The sequence below is a fragment of the Tribolium madens genome, unplaced genomic scaffold (assembly GCF_015345945.1).
Source record: "Tribolium madens isolate multiple individuals breed KSU strain unplaced genomic scaffold, Tmad_KSU_1.1 Scaffold_1;HRSCAF=32;Tcas5.2_LG8, whole genome shotgun sequence".
Taxonomy (NCBI): domain Eukaryota; kingdom Metazoa; phylum Arthropoda; class Insecta; order Coleoptera; family Tenebrionidae; genus Tribolium; species Tribolium madens.
Window position 1 is genome coordinate 2376727 of NW_025400984.1, and position 26252 is coordinate 2402978.

The following is a 26252-nucleotide window of genomic DNA, read 5'->3' on the forward strand; positions in this document are numbered from 1 at the left end:
TCGCAATATTGATTAACCCCCTCGATGACGCGGCGCCGCTGCTTTAGTTGGTGTTTTTCGCTCCGTGGGTGTGGCAGTCCTGCTCCAATCGTGTTTGTTGGGTGTACCGCAACGCCATTTTCTGCGATATTTATTAACTTATTACCGTTTTTAACTAAACAATTGGTGTTGTGTATGTAGAGATATGTGTGGCAACATTTTCACCCATCAATGAGTGTCTCAAACCATGCGGAGGTAAGAAACCAGTGGAAATCCCGACGACGGTTAGTTGGCCTTTCCCCTTTCTACTTGACATTTTCTACAAGAAAATGCCCCAAAATCTGACTGTTTGCAGTGTCTGTTTACGTAATTGCGAGAAATGTCGTGACCTTGATGTTAGTGTTTGCTGTTATTTATTAATTAGGGCGTATGTCGCCCCCTAATGACTCACTTCCTTATTGAGACAGTATTGACGAGACTGAAGCCAACCCGGGTTTGGGGCACTTCCTGCCACGCTCTATTTTATTAATTGTCGGTTAATAACCTTCACAGATGTCTTTCGCGCGTCATGCACTGATTTATTTATTTCCATAAAGCGGTACTGACACGGGAATAACATATGGTTGACGAAACGGGACACTGAAATTCTACCTTTTTTTTTTCAAAAAATATTGAAACATTTTAGTTTTCACGTCTGTTTCTTGATTGCAGTGTGGTTCAAAGTTCAATAATTGATAGAAAGACCGAAGTTTTCTTTTATTCATAATATTGAAATTAGGTAGTTGTCATTGCTGAAATTTAAAGGGCACGTATTATTAGAAATGGGAAATCCAATAATTGAATTGACTGTCGCTATGGTTACTGACTTTTTCGTCCTTCAACCCCACTTTTTCCAACAGAAACAGAAGGAATCTTAAAAAAAAATCACACTAATCCTTTTTTAAGAAACAGGTGACAAATAAATATGCATTGTTTTGTTTTTGCAAATTATTCACAAGAAGTTTATTGAAATAAGTTTGTCAGCCAACACTAACTGTGCATTTTCTGCCCATTACAGTACTACTATCGAATTCATGAAAAACTAGGACAGCAAAACATTTTTTTTTTGTAATTATATCACCTTTTCAAAAATTTTGTCGTGTAACATTTCTACGTACTTTATGTTAACTGGTTACTATAGTCGTAACTAACTTGATTAATACCCGTGGTTACCAAAAAAAACTGTAATCAAAGAAAGCGTAAGTCAGGGTGTCACACTTTTTGAAATGGCACGTCGTAATTTAGTTGAAATTAATGTTTAAATCCAAATTTTGTGTTTTTTTACCCAATTCAAAGTAAGTACTTCGTACTCGAACTGTTTTAAAACATGCATCATAATTTTTGGAAGTTATGAAAGAACGAAAAAAATTGTTCAGTGTAATTTTTTTCTGATACGATTGGTTTGCTAGTGAACAATTCAAAAAGGGCGGAGCATTCATCTTCTTACATTTTATAGACTATAATTCCAGCATGTCAAGTAGACACCTTAAATACGTCTGGGGTGTTAGTGTTATTTAGTGTTTTAAAAACTTAAAAATTCTAATTGTCATAATGACAGACGTTTATATTTGACATTTATTTCAACAAAATTTTGCTGTACTAGTTTTTCATGAACTTTATAGTACGTACACATAAAAGGTCACGTCTGTAAATAAAAACATATTTTTGTCTAAAACTATACAGCCAGAACTCGCGCCTCAGAAAAAATGCCATGTAAGGGAAGATACTAGGAACATGGAAAAATCGTTAAAAAAATTCTATCCATGAAAATTACGAAGTTACGAGAGTTTAAATTTTGCACCTTGACTTTACAGGGTGTTTCATACAACTTTACGAGGCTTGCGCCTAATGTAGGCACCCAAATATACAAAAGTCAGAAAACACTGGATACAAAAAATACAGTTCTAACTATTTAATTTTTGGAAACCCATGCCAGTAGTTGTCAAACTAATCACTGTTTCATTAATAGTCGTAAACTGCAGTTTTTCAGAAACAATTATCATTTGTTCTATCAAGAAACGGCATGAATATGATTCTAGTTTATCTATCTTACTCACTAACTAACTAAAAACGTAATTTTTTAAAGGGTGAACAAACTAGAGAAGATTATTCAATTTTTCAAAATTTGTAATCTAGTTCGTATCGGAATATGTATTATTGATTGCATCTTACAGGCGCAGGCCTCGTAAAATTACGTTTATTTATTTCTGCTGGAAAAATATTTTTTCAAGTTTTTTTGCTACATATTATTAGAAGGAAGCTGTATCCTAAATTGCAACTCTGTTTAATGTTATTTGTGGCTTTTATTGACAACATTTTTGTACCTTTACTAAATAATTATAAAAAAAACATATACAAGATCATCAGTATCATTAAATAGACATAAAAATGTCAAATGGCAAAATATAAATGTCAAAATTTTTTGCCAGCTAGAATTTTTTAAACATTTTTTTCATGTTCCTGGTGTCTTATATTACTCAAAATTTTTCTCTGGGACACGAGTTCTCACACACCCTGTATATTAGTTAGTGAAAACTAAAGAATACACAGGATGATTTTTAATAATTGTGCTAAAAGTTTAAGAGGTAATAGTACAGGTCTAAGAAAGTCAAAATAATGCAACTTGCCTTATCCGAATGTTTATAGTTTCTGAGATATTGAGGGTTTTAGTAGCCGAATAAATTTAAATTTGGCGTGCAGTCTTAAAACTTTACCAACAAAAATTGTAATCTCTGACGTTAGTTCTTTTATAACTATTAAATTAAAAAAAAAAAATAGTTAAAATTAACAAAGACAGCCACAGGTTTTAATTTTTTGTGTACATGTCACCGACTATTAGCAATGTAAGTTTTGAAATGAAGTACGATGCAAACTTAGTTTAGTTTTGACGAATCATCCAACGTTAAAATGCAGATTGCACATTCTACATATATCTCAAAAACTATATAAATACTGGGTGTTTTTTTTTTTAATTTGGCGTCAAAGCTATCCATGAAAGCTCGATTGTGAACGAACCATCTCATATCACCGCCAACTATGACGCCAAATATAAATAATGTAAATGTAGTCTTTGAATATTGTATTTTTTAGTGTTGACAAAGTGATCAATAAAGAAAACGACTAAATTACTTCACAGCACCAAAAGGAAGTTCGTTATTTTGTCCTCAATTTCAATAAATAAACATTAAATTCAAGTAAAAGGACGAAACTTAAATAAACACCCGTTGTAAACATTCCAATAGAGAAGATGAATTATTTTAGATCTGTTTTACTACAATTTTAAAATATTAGCACAATTAAAATCATGTGTTATACATTTTACTGTGAAATAAATTCGCTTTGGTCGTTCACGAAAATGTACTTGTAATGTATTTAAAAAAATAAAATAAAACCTATTAAAAAACGATTATTTTGTAAAAAGCAACTTGAAATACAAGGGAGTGGTTTCGGCGATAAAAATTTACTTTAAAGTTCTGTCAAAAACAAAGTTCTTTATCTAGTGTAAATACTTAAAAACAGAATTAAACTCTCAAAGGTTCATAGTATTTCATTGAATCATAGTTTGATATTTTCAGGTGTATAGTATGTTCTATTACCACATTATCATCTCTAATTATCACCAAAAAGTATAAAAACATTGGGAGAAAATGCGAATTACAGAGCGCCGTTACAACATTTGATTAAAGATTTGCCCATACAGAATGTCTTCTTTTATATGAGTGTTATATAATACTCTCTAACATTAAATTACGCTTATAATATTTTCCCACATTGGAAAAGATTAAATTCGCGAATATTTCTATTAAGACACACCTATATGTAACCTCTTCATAGATATAAAGATACATTTTATCTTATTTAAAACATTCCAATTGAATCTTGACATTAGCATTCAACACCTCACAAAACCCTTCCATCATGTTTATCTTTCGTTTCCAGTTATCAAGGGGCCGGTGAACAGTAAACAACCATGCCTCTACCGAAGAGGGTGATCGAACCGGTCCACGTTGCCAGAGGGACACTTCCGGATGATTTCCCTCTGGTGTCTGAATTAGAAGCCGTCACTAATGGAACTTTGGCAAACACAGTGCGTCAACTTTCCTCTCTTTCAAAACATGCCGAAGATTTATTCGGAGAGTTGGCCCGAGACGCCCAACAGCTCTATGACAGATCGAATTCACTCCAAGCGAGAATCGACAGACTCGCTATCAAAGTCACACAATTGGACAGCACCGTCGAGGAAGTTTCCTTGCAAGATATTCACATGAGGAAGGCGTTCAAGAGCACAGTGGCTTTCGATCAACAAGTGAGTTTGGAAAGGACAAGGCACATTTTGTATGGGAATTTAAGAACCCTTCAAATTGGATAATTTTTATATCAATCATTGCGCCAAACGTGTAACTTAATTAGGAACGTTGGAAATTGCAATCAAAGTCAAGATATGTCACATAAGAAAAGCATTGTGGCGGCTTTTTGGTCTGTACAAAGAGCTTGTAAATCTGCAGAGTGCTGCATTTTGGATGTCCGAATAGGGAATCTCCGAAACTAAGATGTTTAGCTAAAAACGAGTGATACATTCTGGGGATCATTTTTTGAAAAAATAATATTGGGTAAAACCGCATCCCACTATCGTCTTTTGTTCTCGAGTTAAGACAAAAGTTGACATTTTGGCGAAATCTGAACAAATTCACATCTTCTTTATTATAGAAGATACAGATTTGAAATAAAGATATTATAGAGGCACTTTTTTACGAGGAATTTAATAATGTAGTTAACAATTTTTTTCAATTATTGGTTTAGCCGTAATAAGATAAATTGGTATATTTTTAAATAGAAATCATAAGGCAATTTTGAAAAGCTCTGATCTAAAATAGTATATTAAAGTACAAGTTGCAGAAGGTATCTATTCAAGCACAAATTTGAAATTCCGAAACGAGCCGCGTAGCGGTGAATTGAGGAACAAATGAATGCTTGAAGAACCTTCTGCAACAAGTGCTTTATACTATTTTTTCTATTTTGCCGCTTTATATCATTTTATAAATTAAAAAACGAAAATTTTAATTTTTTATTTTCTGGAGATTTTTGCGAATGTTGGCGACATTTATGTGGAATAATTTTAGGCGGCTGWAAAAAATAAAAATKAAAAATAATTCTTATTTTCACATTTAAAAATAAATTGTGAAGAAAGTCCGTCACTAAAATTAAATTAACGCCAACGACTTATTCCAGCACTCAAATGACGTCATTTGGGTGCTGGAATAGACTTATTCTAACACCGAAATAGAAAAAATATATATTTGTAACAGAATATTTTTTTATAATTATACTTAAAAAAGGAAATACATATTTTGTTTGATAATAGTTGGCCATGGAAAAACTATTTCACTGCAAATGTGTAAATAATAATCAATAAGAGTTTTGTGAACTGTAAAATAGATGAAAAAATAGATAAAATTATAAAAATTTAAAAACTACCATAGGTAGGTTAGAAGTATTGAACAAATAAAGAAATGTTATTAGTCGCCAATAAGTTGATTTACAATTTATTTTGCATTTTTTTCATTACTTAGTACTTAGAAGACTCTTTCATTATTGCCACTGGTAAAATAATATAGTTTAAATTCTTTTAGTTGAACAACATTTTTTCATGGCCAACTGCGAACAAAAATCAAAGATAATTTTTGGCTAAAAATGTATTATAATAATTTGTTACAAATATATATTTTTTAGATCAGGAAAAAATAAGCTTTTCAAAATTCCCATAGCGGCCTATGATTTCCATTTAAAAAAATACAAGTTTATCTTATTACGGCTAAACTAATAACTGAAAAAAATTATTAACTACATTATTAAAGTCCTCGTAAAAAAGTGCCTGTATAATGTCTTTATTTCAAATCTGTGTCTTCTATAATAACGAAGATATGGATTTTTTTAGATTTCGCTAAAATGTCAGTTTTTGTCTATAAGTCGAAAAAAAAAGACGATAGCGGGATGCGGTTTTAACAAATATTATTTCCTCAAAAAATGAGCCCCAGAATGTATTATTCGTTTTTGACTAAACCTCTTAGTTTCGGAGATTCCCTATTCGGACATCCAAAATGCAGCACCCAGTACAATACTGCCGTATAACTAATGATAGTGGATTGGGGTTTAGGTACAGAGACATTAAACCCTTCACGAATTTAGAAATGTAAAGACAATTTTATTTTTGGATATAGTAATTTAAGCTGACAGAATTTAGTATCTTCAACAATAGGAATAATTCAAAATTCAATCGCAATTTTTGGTGTTCCTAATCAAGATACACATTTGGTGCAATAATATGATTTATGTTCAGCTTTTTGAGATGCGTGGATTGATATAAAAAATATCCWATTTGAGTGGTCCTTAAATTCCCATATAAAGTGTGCCTTGTCCTTTGAGATAATTATTACCAGATGCTGGTCTATTAATTTTATTATTGCTGACATATGAGTTTGGTAAAATAAATGTCGAACAAGTACGGAATTTTTTTAACTGTTACTAATTTTTAACTGACAAGGTTTCTAACGTATCAGATTTAACCAGATTAAAATAAATCCAATGAGGTTAAGTAGTGAAGGTTTTTAAAGTACAATTTTACCAATCGCATTTAAAAAGTGATTCAAAAATCAATTTTAGAGATTGAATATTTTTTGATTGATTTTTTTCTTCAGATATTCTCTCGTGCGACTATGCCAACAGCCATGTTGGAAACATATCATTCCTGTGACAAACCGCCCCCACTTCACAAACTCAACTGTTARCGTGACGACGGCAAYGACGGTTTGAAATTCTACACCGATCCGAACTACTTCTTCGAATTGTGGCGTCAAGAGATGCTCAACGACACCGAACGCATGATGCACGACCGCGGGAAGAAACCTCACCGACCGCGAACCGAAGGGGGCCAAGGAAACCGCCACAAAAAACGCGTCCGTCAACCGCACAACACCCGAGAAAGACAAAAGCAAATCGCCATGGGTCACGGCGAGTACATCATGCCGCAACAAAACACCATTTACCGCACTCCACAACCCATAATCCAGCAACAACAACAAACAATGTTACCAACCTCGGAAGATATCGAACCACGACCACCCAGACCGAATTCGATCGAAATCAGACGGTCGTACCAACAAGAAACAACCGACGGCCTCCATTCTCCCACTTATCCCCCTTACGAAGAATACGGCCAAGGCCCACTCAGTTCCGAATCATTATACCAAGGCGGAACGCCCACTCGTGGCGGGAAAGTCCGCCCAAGTCAACCTCCGCCTGCGCCTCCTAGCAACACCAGCACGCCCTCGTCCAATACGCCGACACGAGGGCGGAGCATGTCTGGCAGAGACAACCTCCCGCCACCGCCTCCACCACCCGACACAACCATGTCACCGCCTAACGGCATTCCCGCACATCTCGCCAACCAATCGCGGTCGAACAGTCCGCATCAAGCTACGTCTCCTGAACCAGTGCAAGATTTACCACCCCCACCACCAGTACCCAAACAGGCGTCGCCTCCCAAACAGCAGACTCCTCAAGCTCCGCCTCCGCCGCCGCCTCCACCAATGCCGCTGTTGAACGGCCCGACGACAAGTCCACCATTGGTCAATGGAGATTTGGCGAAAATTATAAACAGTGCGTCGCCGCCGCAATTGACACCTGTCAAAGATCGACCGAAGCAAGCACCACCTATAGTCGATCCAAGGAATGATTTACTCAAAGCGATCAGAGACGGAATTAAATTGAGGAAAGTGGAGAAAATTGAGCAGAAGGAAGTGGAGAGAGGAAACGGTTTTCACGATGTGGCGAGTATTTTGGCGCGGAGAGTCGCAGTTGAGTTTAGCGATTCGGATTCAGGGAGCGATTCGGAATGTGATAGCGAGGGATGGGGGGAGAATGAGACGTCAGCGTGACATAGAAGAAAGGCTAGCACGGCTAGTCAAGTGTATTGATGATGGAACAACGAATTTTTTCAAATTTTTTAACGAGCAAACTTGTATATAAGCAATATGCCAAATTTCCAGTATTATCAAGTGTCGAGGTATTGGATATCCCGCATTGCATGAATAAGCTTAAATTAGTTACAAACACGTGGCACGATTTGGTTCAGAGTTGGTTGGATATTGACTTTTCCATTGGATTGAGATGTAAATATTGTAATGAACGTTTTATTTATAAATTAAGTTGTATAGAGAATTATTTAACTCGTACTATCCTAATACTCCCTTTTTAATATTTTAACTAATTATCTTCAGGAAGTCTTTGTAAAATATTTAATGGGTAAATAAACATTATGTCAATGAATGTGTTTTATTTATGAAGTGCGCATTGGAGGCGAGACAAGGATAACGCCGTCACCTCGTACGAAAAGCATGGGAATATTACGTTTTGTTGTCCTGTAAACCTCCTCATACGTTTCTTCATCGATTTCGACGGTGGTTATAGTCTCTTCAGCGTCGCTAAGAATCATGTTCATATGTTGATCATAAGCCTAGAGTTTTCATAATATTTATGGTTTTTCTTTATATGTTGACTACTTACGTGTAATCTACCCCTGATTTCTCTGTCGTTTCGCATTTTAACATAAATACGTTCGTCTAAACTTAACCTCACTAAATCGAGCGGTTCTTTGACGGTTATTGAAGGAATCTGGAAACAACGGTTGATAAAATATCCCAATTGCAGATAGAATTGAACTTACATTTTCTAAATCATCAGCCATTTTCAACAAAAATGTTTGTCGTTTATATTAAATAATAAACATACAAAAAGTTGGGTTAGGTGTGACTGACAAAGTTTTAGAGACAAACAAAAATTTAAATTTACTAAATAGTTGGATTGGCACCACTGATAAAATAGTCAATGACCTCGTTCACTTCTGGATTTAAAACTAATATTTTAATTTTTATAAATACCTACTGCATTGTGACTAATAAACACAATTAATTTGACTTTATGCGTTCTGGGAATAAAAATCCTATTAATAATAAATAAAAATCACATTTTACGTAAACTGTAAACAGCGTAAATTTCGTTAACTTGCGTATGGTACTCATCTTAAAGGTTGGCAATACATAATCCTCCAAAAATGTGGTTCTTCTGTGTTTTCATTTTCTCTTTTTCTTAAAAAAAAACATCAACATCTCACATAAGTGAGATATTATTGTATGAATTTCAAATTTACATAGTTTCTGTTGGTTTTCATAATATTTTTTTAGAAAATGAACTTCCACACTTTGTCTTCAAGTGAATCCATTAACCAAATAAAATGCACGTCGTGCAAAAATTACTTGTCTTAGTTTTCCGTAATGTTAACTCAAGAAGAAACATTATGTGGGAGGTGTCCCACGAAGGACAATTCAATGCGAAACGTCTCATTTGAAGCTTTGGTCCAGTTTGTGCATTTTCCATGCCGCTACCAATCACAAGGATGTCACGATGAATTCCTTRCGGGGGAAATACCGGAACACGAAGAAAATTGTAAGTTCCGGGTAGTTCCCTGTCCTTTGGACGAATCAGTGGCYTGTGAATGGCAAGGACCCAGAACTGAATTGTTACAACACAGTATGGATGGACATTCAGAGTTGGTACTTAAAAATGGCGGCGAATTTGAACTGGACTTGACTTGCTCCGGAAATTTTCTAAATATTTTAGCATACGAGAAAGTTTTGTTGATTTTTAAAAGAAATTTTGACTCGAAACGCAAATTATTGAAATTTTCACTTTACAGAAGCAAATGTGATCTAGAGAACGAATATTTTTCATGCCGACTAGAAGTCAAATTACGTTTTTCATGTTGTTTGTAACTGGAATTTTCACAAGTAATTTTGAATGCTAAGGGTTGGTTACCCCTTGTAGTTGACGGTTGACGTTTTCTGTCAACCTGATGTCAACTATCAACAAAATTATCCATATAAGATGACAGGTGACTTAATCTAAATTTTGACACTGGTTACGATATCTTTTGTTTGTCACCAAAAACCACCCTAACCAAATTTATGGAAACCTATTCACGAATATCCCTAAATCTTAGGGAGTTATTACTTGTTGATGCGACAATAAAAATGTATAACGGGCCTTAGGCAACTAACCTCACGTTTGGTTTTTGTAATTCTTATCCTGATAACTAGAGAAAAAATTACAACAAATCAAAATAATTTATTGAACTTAAATAATTTGAAATAAATAAAAATTGAAATTAATGAACTTAAAAACACGTATTGCTGTAATTATTGTTTCGAAAAATCGACGGCAAAAATACATTTGAACTAAACTTTCAAATTTTAGTTCCAAACATTATTCATATAATGACAATAAAGCGTGGCTTACATTGACATTTTTTGAATTGACAATATTGACATAAATTACGGTAGTAACTTTGGCACAACAACCTGTTATTTTTTTTCAAATTTTTTTATCATCGGCTTCACCATTTGGTTTTCTTTGATCATAAGTTTAAAAAATATTGAACTGAACTGAATAGGTCGACCAAAAATACAACTTCAGTAACCAGTTTCAGGGAATTTTACTAGGTTTGGTTATCTTGTCATCCTAAAAGTTGGCTTTACATAATCCCCCAAAACCCTAAATCATTCTAAATGTAGTTCCATGGGGGTGTCGCTTGAATTGAGAAATTGGAAACATAATTTTAAATTTCGCGCTAAGCATACACCCGAGACACGATGTAGTTAAGATGGTGGTTCGACTCTGCCTTTTTATGAATGAAATTTTTCAACTCGCTTTGCTAACGTTGTCATGGTGATTGTGATTTAACTATGATCTATTTCGCGCGTAATCCGGCAGGTGGCACTAACGCAAAAAGTTAGTTTCTTTTTAATAAATAAAAATAACACAAACGGAACCACTAAACAAACGCTCGAAAGCAGTCAAACTTCAATTATAACTTGAATTTTCGAAAATCAAATTGAAAATGTCAAATACAAAAACTCATCAGATGCCTGCGTTACCGACGTGGCTGACAATGAACACAATTTAAAAAAATTACACTAGAAATTGTTTTAATAAACATCTGAATAATATACTATTAATAAAAGTAGCCATTCTGTAAAGACAATTTARTTTTTCTTATTCTAATAATAATTTGAGCATGGCCAACTTCATCTGTCTTCCGCTGCGCTCCATACGGCCGTAACATACTGTCGATTTTATATGAATGCGTTGAATTCTACTAACCTCAAAAAATCGTACGGTAACAAGCGTCATCTACTTGATAACTTAAAGACTATAGATATTTCAAATTTGACAATTTTTGTCAAATTTTCAATCATTCTTTTAAAAAGTTCAAAGATCGGCAAGAAATGTTTTGTTTGTAGAGAAAAAGATACTTTATTTGAAATACTTAGCGATATAGCAGCTCGTGCTGAATGGTTAAAGAATACTCCGGAACTTTGTGGTAATTCTATGAACAAAAATTAATAAAAACATTTACCTAAGTTCCTACTGCTTATTTGTAATAGACAGAATGCTCNTGTGAATGGCAAGGACCCAGAACTGAATTGTTACAACACAGTATGGATGGACATTCAGAGTTGGTACTTAAAAATGGCGGCGAATTTGAACTGGACTTGACTTGCTCCGGAAATTTTCTAAATATTTTAGCATACGAGAAAGTTTTGTTGATTTTTAAAAGAAATTTTGATTCTAAACGCAAATTATTGGAATTTTCACTTTACAGAAGCAAATGTGATCTAGAGAACGAATATTTTTCATGCCGACTAGAAGTCAAAGGTGAAAATAATAGGCTGTCAAGTGATTTTGATTCAAGTCTTGAAAAAAACTACAATGTGAGGGAAATTAGTCTTGAGCCAATAATATGTGTTACCAATATGGCTGTTGGGAAATTAATAATCGGGGAAGCAACCCAAAAATACACTCAACTTGAAGAAGAAATGCTTTCACTTTTGAAATGTATAAACTGTTCGGATTATGCAATTCCACCGATTTATTATTGTGCGGAAAAGTCAAACGTAGTATGTTCGGGGTGTAAGGAAAATCACGGTTGTGACTCTTGTGAAAAATCAGCTCCAAATAGAAACATTAGTCTAGATGGAATAGCAAGTTTACTAACGTATCCTTGCAAATACAAACGAAACGGTTGTACTTTTACTTCTAAATCTGAGAAAATCAGTGAGCATCACTCCATATGTGAAATGAGTGATTCTCCATGTCCTTTCGAAAAAACTAACTTACAATGCTTATGGAGGAGCACCAAAAAACAACTGCTCGAACACATAGAAAATAAACATTCTGAATATTTATATGAAAATAACACCTTGATATCAGAAATTCCTGAAAAGGAAGTACACTATCACAGGATAATAAGATTTTCAACTTTTTGTTTTCGATTAAATTTTAAAAAAATAGAGCAGTCTACTTATTATTTTACTGTCCAAGGGATTGATGATTTTCGACATCAATACCAATTTGAAATTGAAATTCAGAACCCTTTTAGGAAAGGTGTTAGATTAGTAGCTAGAAAACTTTGCACCAAAAATATGACAGATATCTCACATTTTTATGTAAATTCGGATAACTATTGCGTTTTTTATAGTATTGGTAAATTTGAAGTGGATAATAATCTGAGATTTAAGGTAACTATTTTCAAGTAACCTGCATTTTTTTCGTTTAAAAAACGTTGTTTAACCATACTAAAATTGATTTGTTCTCATTTTGTTTCTTATATGATTTAATTATATATATTTTTCTTTCACATATGTTTTCTTCAATAATCCCATAACAGCAGTATATTCCATAAAAAAAAGGCAGCATTTACTTGAACCAGACAATGTAATATTACCTACATGTACTAAAATATGGCAAGGTCTGTCATTGTCTAATTTGATTGAAATTAAGTGAACTTCGCAAAGGCAGAATCTCAAATTTTGACCCTTCGTAACTCGAGAACAGAAAGAATCTGCACCATAATACACTGGCGGACACGGAATTTTGAACGATTTGTCATTTGACAAATGTAAAACYGACCTTAGGCAGCTAACCTCACTTTCGGTTTTTGTAATTTTTATACTGAAAGCTAGAGAAAAAATGACGACAAAAAATAATTTATTGAATTTATATAAAAACACAAATTTTAGTTTCAAACATCAATCATAATCACAATAAAGCGTGGCATTGACAATTTTTGAACATATTTTGATGCCCAAAATTCCGTGTCCGCCACTGTACATTGCAAGTGACGGGTTGTTACTAAACAGGTCGTCTATCACCATCATGTCAAGTTTGGTCAAGATCGAGTGTTATGCATAAATTTTTTTGAGTGGTGTAATATTTAAAGATCAATAATAGACTTTACTTATTCGCTGGCTCGCACTGTATGCAAACTTGAACAGGAAAAGCATTTATAACTGACCAATCTAGTAGCTCCCCAGTTTTCTAAAGTCGTTGTTTGTATTACAAAAGAAAAATAAAATTATTACATTAAAATTAATTATTATTACCATCAACCTGTAAAATATTCTGTGTGGAAAAACAGCCTTAAGAACTTTGAATTACTGCCGTATAAACGGACTCACTGATCCTCATTCATAAGATAATACTAAGATAGGCAACTAACAATACTCGTCACAATAAAATAATCAATTTATTATTAAATTTATTATCAGTGAGTTCTCGTCAAGATAAAAAACAATCAAGATAATCAATCGACATCGTCTTAACTACAATTTTAAACAAATATTTAAGGTAAGATTTCAAAAATTTGTGATTTATGATGGTCTCGTAACCGCCGAATAAAATTCTATTTATAACCGCGGAAAATTAGAAATTAGAAGTAAGAACGCGAAAACAGTCGGATTTTAAACGCGTTTGAACTAATTGACAGAAATTGCGGTGTTTTCCTCAGACCGGCTCAATTTTTGTCCCATTACATTTATTACAAACCTGCCTGTTGTTTGATTTAATTTAACAATAGGCAAAAACATGGAAAACGGGACTAGTGACAGTGATAGTACCGATGTTGAAAGTTTGAGTGACAGTGATGAGATCGATGAAGGCAAAAATATTAGAAATAGGACGAAAAGAGGAATTGCGTGGTGAGTTTACTAAGGCATTATTGACTCGATTTCTGTTACGAATTCCAGTATTTTTCAAGTGATTCTATATTTAAACTTTGATTGAGAAATTGACTAGGAAATGTAAATATTTATAGACTTGATTGAGTTCCCCATACCTATAAAATTGGAGTTTATAATTTACACATATTCAAATTTTTTAATAATTTTTGTTGGTGTATAAGTAAGTAATTTGAAAAAAAAACTTATGTCAGGAAACAATTACGAAGTGTTATAAATGACTTAAATTTGACGATGAAATCATCATTTGATTTATTACACTTTGTACGTGATTGACTTTTATAGCATCTTTACTAAATTATGTAAATCAAGGGCTATTTAGATAGAAAAAAAAATGTAAAACAGTTATTAATTTTATTTCCTGCAGGTGTGGTGTGGAGGACGAATCAAATCCAGTTGCCTCGATTTCCACCCCTAAAATCTCTTGGCCCCCTGTCAACCCCAATTCGAACTGGCGTCACTTGCGCCCCGTCCGTTTCGGAAATCCGCTTTTTGGCACAAAAATGCAACTCTATTCCAGAACTAGACATAATCTCGCCGTTTATCCGGACGGCGAAGTTAAGGGAACCACCGACGATAACGACTTGCACAGTAATAAACTTTCAAACTTTTTTAACTTTAAATAGAGTCTGTGATTCACAAAGTTTTCACAATTTACATTTTACAATGTTGCCAACTTAACTTCAAAGCCACAGATCACTTTGATTAGAAATTTACTTAAGAAAACAATATACAGAGTGATTATAAATGATTTTCATCTAGCCAGCTGTGAATTTTCCATGTAAAATAAAAAATGCCGCTTTACGAAAATAGGGGTACCTARTTGTTTTAACTCAAAATTAAAAAATCGCCGTTTACTAAGCGTCCACTTCGAAAATAGACTTCAATTATAAACTTGTTTTCTTCCAAAGTATACATTATTATCCATTATTATTGGAAATTAGTTGAAACAATAAAAGTTTAATTAACAACAATTTATTATTAATTAATAAGTGACACTAATGACAGAACTAGAGCTTTCAAAAAATTAGAGCGGCACAAATAAAATTACATGCAAAAAAATTCCAAAGCTGGCTAGATGAAAATCATTTATAACCACTCTGTACTTTTTCAGCTTATTTGGAAGTAATTTCGGCCGGCCACCCAGGTCACGTGCGCATCAAGGGCCTTTTGACCAACCTCTACATCGCAATGGACCCCAAAGGGCGTCTTTACGGAGAGCCAGACATGATGGACAATTCCACAATTTTTATTGAAGCGTTCCAAGGCTCCTACAATACTTATCTCTCTCTGAAATACGRCCATCTGGGCTGGTATYTTGGTATAAAAAAATCCGGCAAATTCAAAAAAGGACCCAAGACCAAATACGGCCAAAAAGCCATAATGTTRTTGCCGCGTAGATCTCGATTTCAATGAAAACAGTATTAGCATTTAAATACTCACTCTGTTATAGTATTTTTTTTACTTACATGTGAAATATTCCACAAATGACTCATTTATGATTATTATTAACAATAAATATTGGCAGCTTTTGTAATTTCGTTTCATTTTTTTATGGTTTCCTTGAACTGATTTCAGTTTTTACGGTGATTGAAGTGGTGTTTATTTTTTAGAAATTTCAAATGGACGAAACGCCAAACTGGCATGGACCTGTAATGAGACTCAGGTCCGAAAATGGTTTTTATTTGTCTATACAGGATGATGGGAAAGTTGTGGGAACTACAGATGGTAACTTGGACAATATACTGGTTGTTATTTCAAGTGGGGAAGTTTCTCATGTCAGGATTCAAGGAGCGAAGAGTAAACGATATTTGTGTTTTAATGATTCGGGAAATTTGTACGGGGAAGTAAGTTGCTTGTTTCGCAAAAATAWTTTTTTTTAATTCCAATTCTAAAAAAATTCTACCGAAATTCGAATAATCCATCGTAATTCCACCGTAATTTGCATAATTCTAAAATAATTTTTGTAATTCCAAATTAATTCATATAGTTCTAATTATCTACGATAATTCTTAAAAGGATTCCAGTAATTCCAAAATGAATTTCAGTACGAGTAATTAAAAAAAAATCAACCAAAATTCCAGTAATCCATCGTAAACATACATTGTTTTGAATTTATTTCTATAACTCCAGTTTAATTTTCGTAATTCCAAAATAATTCTGTAGTTCCAAATTAATTCCGATAGTTCATCATCTCCAATAATTCGAAAAAGAATTCCATTAATTCCAGAAAAATTCCAGTAATTCATAAATAATTCCAGTAATTACAAATCCAAAGACAATTTTAATAATTCCAAATTTGTACTTCCAAATAAAAAAAAATAATTCCAGAGTTAATGGTCCCTCGTTCCTCCCCTTGTATGGAATTTTGCTTCCAAAAACGTTGAAACAAAAAAATCTCTCAAAAATTCCCAAGAAAAAAACTGTAATGTGCTTTATTCTTCCATGACCGTATTCGACATTTTATTTTTAAAATACGTTTTTGATAAACTACTTATTGTTAATTTCAAAATATTTTGTATTGCGCCAAAAACTACTGAACAGATTTTTGCTGTCTTTTATAAACTTGTAAAAACAACAATAAAAGTGACAATTTTATTTATCGGTTTTATTCTTTTTTCATAGCAATGTGAATTTGCATTGGTTTTTATTTACTTTTTTTGATTTATTTTAATAAATAAAATTAGTTTTTAAATCACTTCAAATAAGCACCCTGTATAAATTAAGTTTCATTGTCTAAAACCGCTATTTTGTTTGGATTAAAAGTTTTATTACAGCTGGGTTCCTCTGAAGAAAAAAAATCTTCAATTTTATTTCATATAAGAAATGAGTATATCCTTAGTGTTCGTATTTCAACAAAGCTTTTCTTGATATGAATCGTTCTGAACACTCACTAGAAATTGGACAAATTTATTAATCATCAAGTATCAATATAGGTACAATAATCAAACTGGTATCCATTGTTTTAATTACGAAAACAAGAGTGAGGTTAATATACTACTTATCAAAATTTGTGTTACTATTGTTAATAACTGCATGTAGTTTAATCGTGAACACGTGATTCGACATTTTAAAATTGTTCAAAATGCAATATTGGTATTTATGTGAATTAAGAAGTTTTAAAATAAATTAAAACATCAAATTATTTAGTATACTTGAGCAAATAATATTATAAATGCAACATTTGCACTCTATTTTAATCCTTACTACCACCAATATTTCATTTGAATTGATACTTTCACAGGAAGATAAAAACAACGAYGCAACCGTTTTTAAAGAAGTTCTTCAGGGTTCATACAACGGATACGTATCAAAAATTCATCCAGACTGGTATGTAGGAATTAAAAAAGATGGAAACCCAAAGAATGGAAAAAGGACGAAATGGGGTAAAAAATCGGTTAAATTCCTGCCCCACAGAAACATATCAGAAGCAGATTTGGATCAGCTAGACACCTAGATGGTGTTTTTTTTAATACGTATAACAGAAATCGAATTAAATTTTAATTCGGAATTAAATTCGAATTAAATTGCCATTTACTTTGGAATTTATATCGAATTAAAATTTTAATTAAATGTTCTGGATATTCATAAAAATATTAAGTATTATTACGTAATAAGTACTAAGTATTAGCAGATGTTTAAGCAAAACTTTGAGTGATAGAACTAAAATTAGATTTCGTCTATAATTAAGAGAGGAAGTCAGAATTGGCATAATTTTCAGATGATTAACATAATGAATTTCAGTTTTATTATCTTGTGTTCATTGGTTATTTAAGATGACCACTTTCTATGGTTTATTGTGTACGTAGATTGTAGATTACATTTTGTAGATGTTGATCCTGGGGTACAGGATTTTTATTTTTTATAAGAAACGGCAATAAAAAATATTTTTTTATTTCCTCTTGGATAATTTAAATTAATTTAACATTTTTGCTTCCTCTTTTTCCAACATACAAATAACAGTCAATAGGAATTACGTTTCACATTTTAAACCTGTACTCCCGTCCCGAGATTACATAAAATCCTCATTACAACCAAATCAATTCCGTCAATATCACCAATCACGACGTATTCTCTTGCACTTTTGTAATTTTTTTCCTAGCCGCAACCGGCGATTTATTTTTTTCCGTTCCTGAATCATTATCCGAACTCACACCATTCCGAATTTTACAATCTTCACTCACACTTTTACTCTTTCGCCTTTGCCGTTTATTATCTTTTAAAAACTCACTCAACTGTTTAAATTTTTGTTCCCAAGCCTCGGTCTGTTTTTGCACTATATCGCTATGTTTTAATATAAAATCATTATCAGTCGTCAGCACCAACTCCCAACCTTTATTGTGTCTAAGTCTGGAAAAGCCCATGAAGATTTCTTTCACTTCTTCTGAGGGGATTTTCATCACTGAGGAGACTTTTTTCCGCTCAACATACTGATTTTTAGTAAATAAATACAACTAGAAAAGATTATTAAGACAGTTAAAATAATGCAAATTAATGTTTTTTACCACATAATCCCGTGTCCGGCACATCAGCTCAGCTGGGACTCCACTAGTCGAAGAAAAAGTGTTACTGGGGTACAACACTTCACTTTTCACCACCCAATTACCCCTGACTAGGACAGCCACTTTGGGCAAGTTCTTCAAAAGAGTTTCAGCCGTTAAACCTTCACCCCCTGCTAGAATCATCAATAGTTGTTGAAATTGGATAATTTGGGCGTCTTTGAGCAAAACCCGGCACTGCTCTAAAATCGGGGATGCCCTCAAAGTGTGCAAAGACATGATGTGTGAAGGTGAGGACGGTTCAGTTGTCCCTTGACCCTCATCTTCAGGAACCAAAACTCGAACATATTCCAAATCGGGTAAATTCGTCGCTTGGCCCGTCGGCTCGGTATTTTCCGCAATTAATTTCAATTTTTCAACTTTACTCAATGAACTGTTCTCCATGTGCACTTCACAATTAGTCCAAGCTTCATCCACACTTCTCACTTCAGAAACTTGATCATTTTTGGATTTCTTCCACCGGTCGTCACTCTGCTTAAATTTGACGGTGATCAACTCGGCGGTGCTCGGCCCCGCCTCCTCTTCATCGCTCACATCATTATGATCTGTGTCTTTCCGTTTCTTTGAACCTTTATCAAGGTAATTAAAAGAGGGCCTCAATTGAAATATATTGCGCAATGTTGTCAAATGTATTTCCTTCCCTGTATAAGTCAAAGCAGCGTATTTATTCGGCTCTTTCACCGCTTTTGCCGACTTTAAACTAACTTTGTCTACTAAGTCATTTTCGAAATGAATTTTCGTCGTTTTGCGAGTCTCAGGCGCCCCATCGACTTCCTGAGCGATCAGCTCGGCCCTATCACTATCGAAATTCGACGATTCCACATCAATTGCCATCTCCAATTCGACCTCCTGGTTGTTTGGTTTGAAAAAACCACGTTTGATCCTCAACTCGTTTGTGCATTTTTTCGACAAAAGGGGGTAACGCAACAAGTAGAGGTTGTTTTGGAGACGCGTCGAGTTGAAAATTGGTATCTGGAAGGATTTGAGTGAGACACATGGCCCCCCAACAATGACATAACCTCAAACACAAAAGTGACAAAGTCAAAACTCACCTCTTTTACGATTTCGTCATCATCGAGTGTGGCATTCGAAGGGGAAGGACCGTCCATACTTAACTTAGTCACAAATTAAATGCATTTAAAGGACGAGAACTTAACACAAACTTTTAGGTTAGTTTTGTTTAGGGAATTCTAGAGAATTTTGACGCTACAATCTAGGGACAAGCATCACTGCACTAGAGGCGCTTCAGCCATAAATGTCAAAAAACAGTAATTTTTCCAAAAAAAAAGTAAATTAATCATTTTATAATAAACTGAAATGTACAGATAAAGCAGAGTTGTTAATTTTTTTTTGAAACATTTTTGTCCCTTGTGTAAATAGGAAGTGCGTTTATTTGTATCGGGTCAAATTGATACCGATATAACCTCAATTATCAGTTATTGAAACTAGAAAAATGACCTCGTTATTCGATCAGTTTGAGCAAGCATCGACAAAAACACGCAACAATAATTTCACGACGGCCGATATGGTAATAAAACATAATTTCCAAGCACATTTACAAGTTGTCTTTGCAGAGCTCTTTGGGGTACATCAATATGACTTTCACCCAAGACGCTCCCATTTTTAGTAAAACCAAGAAAGATTTCACTCCACCAGATAAAATTACACATGTCGCTATTTCCAATAAGCAACTAGCAGTGGCTTTGGGAAATAACACCTTGTTTAGGATGAATTTACACAATCCTCAGCAACAAGATGGTAATTTCTGTTCGTTTCACTCAAGTCAAACTCCTGAACATCTTTTGTAGAAATTTCTTTGTCCAAATATACATCAACATGTCGTTTAACAAACTTATTTATGGACCCAACTGGCAACCACCTGTTGCTGACTTTCGCCCCGAAAAGTCTCGAAGGTGGCCCCGAATTACTCTACTTGTCACGCAAATCCAACAAGTTGAAGTCTACAACGAAATTTCGCGGACATGAATTCACAGAAGTCGCTTGGAATCATTTGAATGAATCTGAAAATACCACTGGACCTATTCTGTTAGGTATTTTGGGTCTAGTGTGTCAATTGGTACTACTGGTGCGTTGTAGGGACTTCCAAGGGTTTGATCTTCGAAACCGAAATCGTACTAGAAGGCGACAAGTTCTTCACGTCTGGATTTTCATCAAGTTTAGAACAGTATTGGAGACAGGTATTTTTCTAGTTAATTGAAATCAAATTTAATTAAGAAAATTACAAGCTGCCCAATTATTTGCCTCTATATGGGAATCGTGAAGTTGATGGATTGGTAATTGAATTTATGCAAATTGAAATAACACAGGGCGACAAAAAAGTCATGTCGTGAAAACTTGACAAATTTTATATCATTTTGTTTGTCTCAGTGAGACAAATCAAATGCACTAAAAAAATTTCAAAAAGTCCTTTGAACTAAATAATTTTTTGTCTAATTTGAATGAATTTAAAATACTTTAACTTTAAAAAATCATTACTCAATAACTATTAGGCCGATTTCCTTCAAATAAAGACCATTCTAAATTGGCAATCTATTGGCAAACTTTTCTTCGAACAGTGTTCGAAGAAGTTTGAAGTAAATCGAAGTAATCTAAGAAAAACCCTACGAGTAAATCTTTTTTTTCTCCGTCACCATCGTGTAGAGAATCTTTTTATTAGTAAAAATCCAAATTTTTAAAATAATATACCGAGTAGTTTTTAAAATATGATTTTTCGATGTTAAGGTTTGGTGTTCAGGTATTGCGCCATATAGGAGAAATGCATGTTAATCTTACTTAAAATTGCATTTTTATAAAAGTATTTGTTTTAAGACTCTTCTTTTGCTTAAAAATGGTCAATTGCACATTCTTTGTTTTAATTAGAATAACAAAAAACTGTTTCTTTACTTAAAACAAACAAAAAGAAACCTGCGTACTAATTAAAGCAAATAAAGAGTTTTTTGTTCTAAAAATGATCACTGATCATTGAGCAAAAATGATCTAGAAGTTTAAAGCAGTAGCTTTAAATATAAAAACAAATTTTTTTCAAATTAAATCCATTCAAATCACAACAACTACTATCTACAAACTAACTGAAGCTAATCGTAGAATGAACCAACAAAATAAATCAGATGACTTATTGAATTTAACATCACTCGAAAGTGATGAAAAAGCATTTGCTCAGAACATTTTCAAAAAAAGTTCAGAAAGCTAGAGCAAAGTAAACAAGTTGGAATTTGAATGGAAAGTGATTTAATTTGAAAAAAAAAGTTCTTATATTTAAAGCTACTGCTTAAAGTTCTAGATCCATTTTGCTCAATGATCAGTGATCATTTTTAGAACAAAAAAACTCTTTATTTGCTTTAATTAGTACGCATGTACTCTTTGTTTGTTTTAAGTAAAGAAACAGTTTTTGTTTATTCTAATTAGAACAAAGAAGGTGCAATTGACCATTTTTAAGCAAAAGAAGAGTCTTAAAACAAATACTTTTATAAAGATGCAATTTCAAGTAAGATTAACATGCATTTCTCCTATATGGCGCAATACCTGAACAGCAAACTTTAACTTCAAAAAATCATATCTGAAAAACTACTCGGTATATTGTTTTAAAAATTTGAATTCTTACTAATAAAAAGATGCTCTACACGATGGTGACGAAGAAAAAAAAATTTACTCGTTTTCTTAGATTACTTCGAACTTCTTCGAACACTGTTCGAAGAAAAGTTTGCCAATATTCAATTTCAAATTGCATATCATTCTAAAGGACAAGTCCATCCCTTTAGAATGGTCTTTATTTGAAGGAAATCGGCCTAATAGTTATTGAGTAATGATTTTTTAAAGTTAAAGTATTTTAGATTCATTTAAATTAGAAAAAAATGTTTAGTTCAAAGTGTGGGGACTTTTTGAAATTTTTTTAGTGCATTTGATTTGTCTCACTGAGACGAAGAAAATGATATAAAATTTGTCAAGTTGTCACGACATGACTTTATTTTGGTCACACTGTATAATCATTATTGTGTTTTCTATCACTGTTTTTACTTTTACCAGGTTTTCGACATTGGTAAAGGTTCAAACACACCAATCACAGGCCTGGATTATCACAAGGTATTGGGTACTGACAAATACGTCATTTTCGCAGCAACGCCCACTCGACTGTACTATTTCACCGGTCGAGTCGAACACGAAGAAAAACCCCTACTTCAACAGGTTTTCAACCGATATTTAAATATCCCTGAAAAAGACACTTATTTAGAACGCGACAACAGTTTGAGATACTCTCAATTGAAATTCTGGTCGGAAAATTTGACAGTTCCAAACGCCTTTGCTTGGATGACCGAAAAAGGCGTGACTTATTGTCAATTCGAATCCGGATTTGACGACAGTATGGCCACCCTTAAAACAAAAACTCGCCTAATCGAATACCCTAAACCCTTATATGAGGATTATTCAGCTCTGGAGAAGTTCCCCATAGCTTTGACWCTGACCGAATTTCACGTTTTGTTGGCTTARACTGACGCAATRAAAGGTGTGTGTCTTTTAAACGAGGAAGTTGTGTATGAGGATAATTATAATGAAGCTTTCGGCAAGTTGGTTAACATTGTCAAAGATGACAGCACTGGAGAGATTTGGGCTGTGACCGAAAACGCCGTTTTTCGGATCAAAGTCACAAAAGAGGAGCGAAATGTCTGGCAAATTTTCTGCGAGAATCAGCAATTCGATCTCGCTAAAAAATACTCAAGAGGCAACGAAGCGTTTTATAATCAGGTCTTGATCAAAGAAGCCGACATGTTGTTTAATAATAAACAATACGAGCTTAGTGCGCAGAGATACGCCGAAACGCAGTCGAGTTTCGAGGAAATTTGTTTGAAGTTTATCCAAGTCGATCAGCAAGATTCGTTGAAGATTTTCCTGAGACGGAAATTGGATACGCTCAAGCCGCAGGATAAGACTCAGATTACGATGATCGTGCTTTGGGTTGTAGAGTTGTATTTGTGTAAGTTGGAGGAGAAGAGATTGGCGGGGTTGGAACAGAGTGCGGCCTATTTGGATATACAGAAGGAGTTTGAGGTGTTTTTGGCCTTGACGGAGGTTTCGGATTGTATCAAGAAGAATAAGTCGACAATTTATGAACTGATGGCGAGCCATGGGGATAAAAGTAATTTGATCAAGTTGACGATTGTTAACAAAGATTTTGAACAGCTAATCCGCCACCACATCTACAAAAACAGCTTCCACGAGGCTCTTGAAGTCCTCAAAAGCCAAAACAAATACGAACTTTACTACCAATTCGCCCCAATCCTAATGCAAGAAGTCCCAAAATACACCGTGAAGGCCCTAATCGAACAAGGGAAAAAACTTGTTCCAGTTCGTCTCCTTCCGGCTTTAGTCACCTGCGAAGGCGAATTCCACGCTAAGGAAGTAATGAAATATCTCGAATTCTGCATCGACAAACTGAAAAATACCGACCGAGCAATTCACAATTTCCTACTTTCGTTGTATGCGAAGCACGACAAAGCAAAATTGATGCAATATTTGAATTCACAAGGACGGGAATTAAGCTTGGTTAATTACGATGTACACTTCGCGTTGAGATTATGTCAGGATGACTCTGATTTGAAGGAAGCTTGCGTCCATTTATCGGGATTATTGGGCTTGTGGGAATCCGCAGTCGAGTTGGCTTTGACTGATAACAATTTGAAATTGGCCAAACAATTGGCGGATATGCCGCCGGAAGAGGACGTCGAATTGCGGAAAAAACTCTGGCTGAAAATAGGTTGAGAATTAGTATTTTTTACCCGAGCTAATTATTAATTTCAGCACAACATGTGGTAAGTGGCAAAGACGATATTCAACAAGCGATGGAATTTCTAAAACAGTGCGATTTGATCCGAATCGAAGATATTTTACCATTCTTTTCCGACTTTGTGACAATCGATCATTTCAAAGAGGCCATTTGTAGCTCTTTAAAAGAGTACAATCAACACATCCAAGACTTGAAAGATGAAATGGAGGAAGCAACAAAATCGTCACAACTGATCCGAGAAGAAATTCAGTCGTTTCGAAATCGCTATACTTTTATAAGTAGCGATGAAAACTGCGAGATTTGCAATGGAAAGTTGATGGTTAGACCCTTTTACATGTTTCCCTGTCAACATAAATTTCACACGGATTGTTTAATGAGCGAACTGAATCCACTTTTAGGTAAATGCAAAATTATTATTATTATTATTTGATTGAATGTTGTAGGTCCGGCCAAGAAGAATAAATTGGCGGATTTGGAAAGACAGTTGAAGATTTTAAATACACAAACAAACGTTGATAATGTTAGTACCGGTTCTGGGATGTCTGCGAGAGAAATTGTCAAATCGGAAATTGACAATATCGTTGCATCTGAATGTCTGTTTTGTGGTGAAAATATGATCAAAAACATCGATAAGCCATTCATAGAGGATTACGACTATGAACGTATTGCAAAGGAGTGGGAATAGGCTAGTTAAAAAACATGTATGCATTTTTTAAACTAATTTTGATCTCTATTTATTGTATTGTTCTACTATGGAGGCGTACGTATGATACAATTCAAAAAACAGTTAAAAAGAAAACCAAACCATGGGCCTTTTCTATATAAACATCCTGTTTTTAAAATTGTACTGAACGAATCCGCGTATTAGTTATTGTAGATATTTAACTAAGTGTTTGTGATAAAAATAATAAATATTTTTGTTTTATCGTTTAAGAAAATTTTTTTCTTCGAAAAATTTTCCTTTTAGATTTTATCTCGTCGGACCAGAAACCCGCCATATCTCGGCCATTTGAAAGCAGATCGCGCTGAAACTTGTACCAATCGATTCTACGTCGAAAAAAAGTTATTAAAGAACAATCAGGACCGAAATAAAAAATATACAGGTGGGGCATCGGTTATGCGCACTTGATAAATCGCGAATTCAAATTAATTAAAACTGGTGATATTTCATATACCTAACTAATTATTGATAGGGTATAATTTGAGAATTTTTCTAATTTTTTTGGATAATAAATGAGTCCGTAACAGTTTTGTGTGTTTTATGAATACATTCTGTTAATTTACCTATAAAATTTTTACACTAAATGAATCTGTACCTGTCAGCGCATCAAACTTTCATATCACAATTTCAAATTTTGACTTGGTTATCCAAATAATCGCTTTTTTTTATTTAAACACACACCAGACCCGTGATTTATGACAGAATGGTATAATTTGCCAACAAAAGAATCATTTACTGGTAGCCGACCGCTTTAAAGGGTCTTTTTGTTGTAAACCTTGGAATCTTACCAAAACTGCAGTTCCCCATTGTCACCTAAATTTACGATGGCACAAGTAGCAGGTCATAAATAAAAATGATTTTCAAAGTTAAGATGGAAAATTGCGTTTAATTCAAAATCTAATTGGAATTTTTTTTTCTGATTTTGTAAACAATTATAGGAAGTGAATCTGCGTAGGTCAGTATAAAAATTAGAATTAGAATAGAATTGTTTTATTTTTATATAAAATTTGTGGTTTAATGAATTT

The 26252-nt window shown here is 33.8% G+C and overlaps 7 protein-coding genes across 9 annotated transcripts; 5 read left to right on the forward strand and 2 right to left on the reverse strand.

Moving 5' to 3' along the window:
* The first annotated feature begins 60 nt into the window (after positions 1-60).
* Positions 61-8343, forward strand: LOC123003634 (wiskott-Aldrich syndrome protein family member 3). 2 transcript variants are annotated; one of them, XM_044396524.1, is given in 3 exon segments: positions 61-263; positions 3958-4324; positions 6714-8343. In XM_044396524.1, coding segments are annotated over 2 exon segments (1575 nt in total). In that variant the 5' UTR covers positions 61-263; positions 3958-3988; the 3' UTR covers positions 7953-8343.
* On the reverse strand, positions 8336-8992 carry LOC123003636 (U6 snRNA-associated Sm-like protein LSm3). The gene is made up of 3 exons (XM_044396526.1): positions 8741-8992; positions 8581-8688; positions 8336-8530 (listed from the first exon to the last, which is right to left on the reverse strand). Exons 1-3 carry the CDS (start codon positions 8759-8761, stop codon positions 8354-8356), a joined length of 306 nt encoding a protein of 101 aa, XP_044252461.1. The 5' UTR covers positions 8762-8992; the 3' UTR covers positions 8336-8353.
* A 2543-nt stretch (positions 8993-11535) lies between these two features.
* Positions 11536-13078, forward strand: LOC123003635. Its single transcript, XM_044396525.1, has one exon. The coding sequence runs from the start codon at positions 11571-11573 to the stop codon at positions 12666-12668; it is 1098 nt and encodes a 365-aa protein (XP_044252460.1). The 5' UTR covers positions 11536-11570; the 3' UTR covers positions 12669-13078.
* Positions 13079-13769: 691 nt separating this feature from the next.
* Positions 13770-15673, forward strand: LOC123016291 (fibroblast growth factor 1-like). Its single transcript, XM_044416598.1, has 3 exons — positions 13770-14108; positions 14515-14738; positions 15262-15673. Exons 1-3 carry the CDS (start codon positions 13996-13998, stop codon positions 15561-15563), a joined length of 639 nt encoding a protein of 212 aa, XP_044272533.1. The 5' UTR covers positions 13770-13995; the 3' UTR covers positions 15564-15673.
* Positions 15674-15690: 17 nt separating this feature from the next.
* On the forward strand, positions 15691-18051 carry LOC123016292 (fibroblast growth factor 1-like). The gene is made up of 2 exons (XM_044416599.1): positions 15691-15994; positions 17392-18051. The coding sequence occupies exons 1-2, from the start codon at positions 15770-15772 to the stop codon at positions 17602-17604; spliced, it is 438 nt and encodes a 145-aa protein (XP_044272534.1). The 5' UTR covers positions 15691-15769; the 3' UTR covers positions 17605-18051.
* On the reverse strand, positions 18023-20080 carry LOC123016290 (DNA-directed RNA polymerase III subunit RPC5). Its single transcript, XM_044416597.1, has 3 exons — positions 19759-20080; positions 18653-19678; positions 18023-18601 (listed from the first exon to the last, which is right to left on the reverse strand). The coding sequence occupies exons 1-3, from the start codon at positions 19813-19815 to the stop codon at positions 18209-18211; spliced, it is 1476 nt and encodes a 491-aa protein (XP_044272532.1). The 5' UTR covers positions 19816-20080; the 3' UTR covers positions 18023-18208.
* Positions 19932-25557, forward strand: LOC123016289 (vacuolar protein sorting-associated protein 18 homolog). 2 transcript variants are annotated; one of them, XM_044416596.1, is given in 8 exon segments: positions 19932-20234; positions 20281-20464; positions 20515-20757; positions 20804-20904; positions 22751-24476; positions 24521-24904; positions 24950-25207; positions 25474-25557. In XM_044416596.1, coding segments are annotated over 7 exon segments (2955 nt in total). In that variant the 5' UTR covers positions 19932-20159; the 3' UTR covers positions 25192-25207; positions 25474-25557.
* Positions 25558-26252: the final 695 nt, after the last annotated feature.